The sequence below is a fragment of the Bison bison genome, unplaced genomic scaffold, assembly GCF_000754665.1.
Source record: "Bison bison bison isolate TAMUID 2011002044 unplaced genomic scaffold, Bison_UMD1.0 scf7180017845551, whole genome shotgun sequence".
Classification (NCBI taxonomy): domain Eukaryota; kingdom Metazoa; phylum Chordata; class Mammalia; order Artiodactyla; family Bovidae; genus Bison; species Bison bison.
Genome location: NW_011476124.1, coordinates 125,744 through 132,141, shown reverse-complemented (window position 1 = coordinate 132,141; position 6,398 = coordinate 125,744). Strand labels below are relative to the sequence as shown.

The following is a 6,398-nucleotide window of genomic DNA, read 5'->3' as shown; positions in this document are numbered from 1 at the left end:
GGGTGCTAAAGAGTGGGGAAAGGGGAAGGGAGAAGGAGAAGGGAGGTGAAGCGTTGGAGGAGATGAGCAGGGGATGGACCAGGGTCAAGGTGGAGGCAAAGGAGAGGGAGCGAAATCAGGAAGAACAGGTGAGGAGAGGGCGAGGGGAAGAGCTCAGGAGGGAGGAGGTAGGGAGTCCAGGAGTCAGTGAGAGGAGATGGACACAAGGAGAGAGTCAGGGGTCAAGAGGAAGGAAGTGGGAAGACACAGGGCGAGGGTGCAGGGTGAGGAGTGGTGGTGAGCTGTGTGAAGCCTCTCCATCTTCAGCTCAGTCTCTGACCTCAGCTGGGCTTCTTAGCTTCCCAACACATCCTGTGCTGCCTTCTAGGCACCATCTGTGGCTTTCTCCTCTGCCCCTAGGGAAGGGGGTTGTGGTGGTCCTCAGCGAGGAAGGGACAGGCATACCAGATACCAGAAGGCTTTGGGGGTGTCACTGGAGGAAAGAATGGAACTCAGGATTTCTCGCTTACCATGACAAGCTGGGGATGAGTGTCCTTTGGGTGATTCAGTTTCTCTCTGATGATAAGTCTTCAGGTCTCAATGATGGGCCCTTGTGAATGTGCTTTGGGAGCTTGGTGCTTTGGCTTGATGGGATTCGATAGAGCAGGCAGTGGAAGTTGCGGTTGGGGGTGAAGTAGAGGGGGCTGGAGCCCACTGAGCCTTCCCCAGAGCCCCTCAGTGGTGAGTGGGCACTTGGTCCTGGGAGGAGACGGGATTGAGTTGAGTCTGGTAGTGGTTGAGGAGACATGGAGGCTGAGTGGGTTGCACTCCTGTCGTGGATTGGCTGGTGGTTGAAGGGAATAGGGGTGGGATAGGTGAGAATTAGGACTCAGCCGTGACTCTATAAGAAGGGGGTTCAGGGCGTGTGGGGTTTGGTGGCCTTCTGGGGGACATAGGAGTCAGCTGGTTATGATTATGAGTGTGTTCTTTTGGGTGTGAGGGCGAGAAGCAGGGAGGGGATTTGTCGAGTTTCTAGGCCAGTTCGATAATCCCTGAGGATGCCAGCTCTGCTGGGCCCCATCGTTTGGCATTGATTCCTCTGCTCCATCCCTGCCCCTCTCTGTCCCCCTCCCTCTGTCCTATATATCTCCCTTCTCCCTTCTCTCCTCTTTCCTCTCCTCTGGGAGAATGGCCTTAGGATGGGGCTTAGCCAGGAAAAGAAGGGAACAGGACCAAAATGGGGTGGTGGTTGTGGTGGAGAGGATCAACAACCAGGACCTCAGGAAACATCTAGTCTTCTTTTCCTAATCTCCACTCTGCCCTTAATCTATCCCTTCCCTTTCCCAGGGCCCTCTAATGGCCCATTGCTGCTCCCTGGAGGCCCAACAGCCACACTCCAGCACTTGAAATGCCTAAGAAAAGTCTCTATCCTCTGACCAGCTTTCCCAGGGGAGATGGCAGGACCTCTTCCTCCCCACAGGGCAGGCTGTTGCCATGGAAACTGTCTATCCAGTGACCTCTGACTCCTTTCATGGCTGATTTCTTGCCCTCCGCCCTTCCCGCTGCGGGTGCTTCTGCAGGGGCTGAAGAGGGTGGTGAGCCTGGAGTGTGCTGTCTAGGTCAACAAGGGTTGTGTGGCCATGGAGGGCCAGCTCACAGGTGCTTCCTCTGCTCTCCCTGGGGGTGGGGTCAGCCAACAAGCACAAGCCATGGATTGAGGCAGAATACCAAGGCATCGTCATGGAGAATGACAACACGGTCCTGCTGAACCCACCGCTCTTTGCCTTGGACAAGGATGCTCCCTTGCGCTATGCAGGTAAGTGGGGCTGGGGCAGGGCAGGGTGGGTGGGACAGAGAGAAGTGGGCGGGAGGGCAGGGGCAAGGGAGGAGGGGGGAGGTCCTGGGAGGGAGAGCAGTACTTGGGCAAAGTGGAAGACGGAGGCTCCAGGAGGGAACCCGGCGATGGTGAAGAGCAGTGGCACAGTAAAGTGAGTCAGCAGAGGATGTGGGCAGGCAGGGGTTAACACACCCAGATTTTGCCAGCTCTCAGAGCTGGTGGCTCAGAGGTTGTGCTCAGGGAACCTGGGGTTGGAGTGAATGTTCGATAATTAATGCTTTTCCATGTGCAAGAAAAAGGACTGGGTCTGGGAGGAGAGGTGAAGTAGGGGCCTGGGGGGAGGTTGGCGAGTGATGGAAGGAGACCCTGGAAGTGGAGCAGGAACCTCATCCTTGTCCCCCCTGCCCCCGGCCAGGTGAGATCTGTGGCTTCCGGCTCCATGGGTCCGGGGTGCCCTTTGAGGCCGTGATCCTGGACAAAGCGACAGGAGAAGGGCTGATCCGGGCCAAGGAGCCGGTGGACTGCGAGGCCCAGAAGGAGCACACCTTCACCATCCAGGCCTACGACTGCGGCGAGGGCCCGGATGGGGCCAACACCAAGAAGTCCCACAAGTGAGGATGCCCTGCCCCTGCCCTTGCCCTCTGCTGCAGGTCCCCCCACCACGGCCAGGCCCCTCACTTCCCTCTGTCCTCACCATCTTGACGATCTATCCCCTCCCCTCTCTGTTCATGAGGTTTAGGAGCCTTCAGCCAAGGGGGATAGGAGCATGTGGTGAAGCTCAGTGGGACCAGTCTGGGCTCTGTCTCTTTTGACCGTGGACAGCTTCTTAGTCTTTCTGGATTTGCTTTCGCTTGTCTGTAAAATGGAGCAATGATGATGCCTGCTTCTTCAGGTCACTGTGAAGATGAAAGGAGATGGTTTGTGTCAAAAGCAGGCACCGCAGTGCCTGCCAGTTGGGAGAGGATCCAATACACAGAGACAGGATGCTAAGAGAGCGAGGAGGAGGATGGCACTTCAGTACACACCCGGATTCCTTCCCACTGCCCGGCACTGTGTGTACCACACTCACACACAGAATGTGCACTATGCACGTGCACAGCAGTGGGTGAGAGTGGGCAGGAAGGAGGCTGGGACTCGGGACTCCTACCTCTGTCTGTTCCCAGCTCACTTCTCACTTGAGAATGGTGGGAAGGTGGGCGGTCTGGTCTCCCGGGCCACTGTGAGGCACTGGATATAAACTGCTTTACGTGATGACTCAATTTCCCATTTGGAGATAGGACCTTTGCCTCTGGGCTTTGGGTGCCTGGATCTGGGCTGGGGGCAAGGCTCAGCATGAAGGGTTTAGCCCCAGCCCCAGCTCCTCTGCTTGCCCCATGGGGGCCGGAGTGGGCAGTGGCCACAGCTCACTGCACACATCAGATGACTTGAGACTTTGGTACAAAACCACTTCCCTGAATATGTGTGTGTGCTCAGTTGCTCAGTTGTGTCCGACTCTGCGACCTTATGGACTGTAGCCCCCCAGGCTCCTCTGTCCATGGGGTTCTCCAGGCAAGAATACTGGAGTGGGTTGCCATGCCCTTCTCCAGGGGATCTTTCAGACCTAGGGATTGAATCTGTGTCTCCTGCTTCTCCTGCATTGCAGGCAAATTTTTTACCGCTTAGCCACTGGGGAAGCCACTTCCCTGAATATGGTTGGTTTTATTTTGGCTTTTACTCTGCATCTGCCTTGATTGGACCTGATTTCATGAAAAAACAACCTGCCGGATTCAGAATCCTGTCTTATGCATCTTGCCATCCTATCCTTTAATATTCTGTACAGAAGTCATCAAAACCAGCCACTGATGGCCCCCAGGGTCATTTTCACCCTGTACATCAGTCACCCTTTCTCCTGAGGTTCCTCTCCCTTTGTGGTACCTGGTACCCCTGAATGGGGGACGGATGAACGTGACCGGGCTCTGGGTCACACTGGTTCCATCTCCTTGGCTTCTGGTGTGGACTCCCATCTGTGGCTGACCCTTCCTTCTTCTCTTTTTGCTCTGGCACCCTCAGGGCCACCGTACATGTGCGGGTCAACGACGTGAACGAGTTTGCCCCGGTGTTTGTGGAGCGGCTGTATCGCGCGGCGGTGACCGAGGGGAAGCTGTATGACCGCATCCTTCGGGTGGAGGCCATTGATGGCGACTGCTCCCCCCAGTACAGCCAGATCTGCTATTACGAGATCCTCACACCCAATACCCCCTTCCTCATCGACAATGACGGTGAGTCCAGCCCCTGCCACCCCAGCTGCTCAGCCCTGGGCGCCCACATCCTTCGTGATGCTCCGGGGCTGCGCCCTCCACTTGTTCTGCCCCTCACCTCCTCATTCCTCATCCTGCTTCCCAGACATGGAACTTCTTTCCCCAGATTCTTTCCTGCCTGCTTCCTGCTGCCTAATTCACCTGCCCTAAAGTTAGCTCCTGAGTCCTCCCCCGGACCTCCTCTAGTGCCCCTGATCCTCTCTGTCCCCTACCCCAGGGAACATTGAGAACACGGAGAAGCTACAGTACAGTGGTGAGAAGCTCTACAAGTTCACAGTGACGGCTTATGACTGCGGGAAGAAGCGGGCGGCGGACGATGCTGAGGTGGAGATCCAGGTGAAGCCCACCTGTAAACCCAGCTGGCAAGGTGAGGAGCTATGCTTTGGGGCCCATGAGCCATCCTTCACTTTGGTTTCCCTCTTCCTCCCTTCTGACAACCACAGGGGCCAGGCTAGGAGCTCGGGAGGGATATATGGGGGGCCACCTGATGCGAAGAGTTGACTTATTAGAAAAGGCCCTGATGCTGGGAAAGATTGAGGGCAGGAGGAGGAGGGGATGACAGAGGATAAGATGGTTAGGTGGCATCATCGATTCAATGGATATGAACTTGGGCAAACTCCGGGGGATGGTGAAGGACAGGGAAGCCTGGTGTGCTACAGTCCATGGGCGTGGACACGACTAAGCAACTGAACGACATTTGGGGGGCAGACTTGTAGCTGTCTCCCCTGGCTGGCCATTTTCATAGGAACCCAAGACCATCAGCAGAATGGGTAGGAGGGGCTGCCTGAACCGGCTCTGCTCCACTGCCTGCTCCCTCTCACCCCTGCAGGCTGGAACAAAAGGATTGAATATGCACCAGGCGCCGGGAGCTTGGCTCTGTTCCCTGGTATCCGCCTGGAGACCTGTGATGAACCTCTCTGGAACATTCAGGCCACCATAGAGCTGCAGACCAGCCATGTGGCCAAGGGCTGTGACCGTGACAACTACTCAGAGCGTGCACTTCGGAAACTCTGCGGTGGGTGTGATCCCCTGTGGCCCTCCCCCCATCCTCCCTGCCTGTGCCCATTGCCCATTCCCCAGCCTTTTCCTGACCCTCCTCTACCTCTCTTAGGAATCTGTCGTGGGACTTCCCTAGCAGTGCAGTGGTTACAACTACATGCTTTTCATTGCAGAGGGCACAGGTTCAATCCCTGGTTTGGGAACTAAGATCTTGTAAGCCATGCCGTGCCACCAAAAACAAGAAGAATCTGTTTTACATCTTCCTTTGCCCATCCATAAGTGGAGTGAAAGTTGCTCAGTTGTGTCCAACTCTTTGCGACCCTATGGACTTTATAGTCCATGGAATTTCCCAGGCCAGAATACTGGAGTGGGTAACCTTTCCCTTCTCCAGGGATCTTCCCAACCCAGGGATCAAACCCAGGTCTCCTGCATGGCAGGCAGATTCTTTACCAGCTGAGCCACAAGGGAAGCCCAAGAATACTGGAGTGGGTAGCCGATCCCTTCTCCAGTGGATCTTCCTGACCCAGAAATGAAACTGGGGTCTCCTGCATTGCAGGCGGATTCTTTTTCAACTGAGCTATTAGGGAAGCCCATCCATAGATGTATATATATCAGAGCTTCCCAGGGAGCGCTAGTGGTAAAGAGCCCACCTGCCAATGCAGGAGACATAAAAGAAACTCATGTTTGATCCCTGGGTGGGGAAGATCCCCTGGAGGAGGGCACGGCAACCCACTTCAGTATTCTTGCCTGGAGAATCCCATGGACAGAGGAGCCTGGTGGGCTGCAGTCCATGGGGTTGCAAAGAGTTGGATACGACTGAAGCGACTTAGCATAGCACACAGAGACGTCTATATCTATGGGGGTTGTGGCGTGTGGTTGTCTCTTGTGGCCCAAAGAGCACATAAACATGTGGTTGGCAAAGATGCATGATTATGGCCCAAGAAAATCACCAGATACAATACGGAACAATGGCAGGGAGCGATGAAGAGCTGGAGGAGCTGAGGTCACTGGAGAGCTATTCCTAGCCCTTCCTTTCTCGTCTGAGAGGCCAGAGGAGGTGGTGGAAGTAGCTGTAGGGGGTCTTTTCCTGCCCGCATCCCGTCCCCCATCTGCTGCCTCTCGGCTCCGACACCTGTGCTTCTGGGGCTCCTGCAGGCGCAGCCCCCGGGGAGGTGGATCTACTGCCCATGCCTGGCCCCAATGCCAACTGGACGGCGGGCCTCTCCGTGCACTACAGCCAGGACAGCAGCCTCATCTACTGGTTCAACGGCACCCAGGCGGTGCAG

General features: G+C 55.9%; 1 protein-coding gene across 1 annotated transcript in view; it reads left to right on the top strand.

Annotated features, from left to right (window-relative positions):
- Positions 1–6,398, top strand: part of CLSTN3 (calsyntenin 3) — a 30,993-nt gene that overhangs the window by 1,219 nt on the left and 23,376 nt on the right. The window contains exons 2-7 of the mRNA XM_010835676.1: positions 1,673–1,795; positions 2,232–2,427; positions 3,866–4,074; positions 4,331–4,480; positions 4,943–5,128; positions 6,268–6,398. Of these exons, the coding sequence (XP_010833978.1) occupies positions 1,673–1,795; positions 2,232–2,427; positions 3,866–4,074; positions 4,331–4,480; positions 4,943–5,128; positions 6,268–6,398 (995 nt within the window). The remainder of the gene's footprint in view (positions 1–1,672; positions 1,796–2,231; positions 2,428–3,865; positions 4,075–4,330; positions 4,481–4,942; positions 5,129–6,267) is intronic.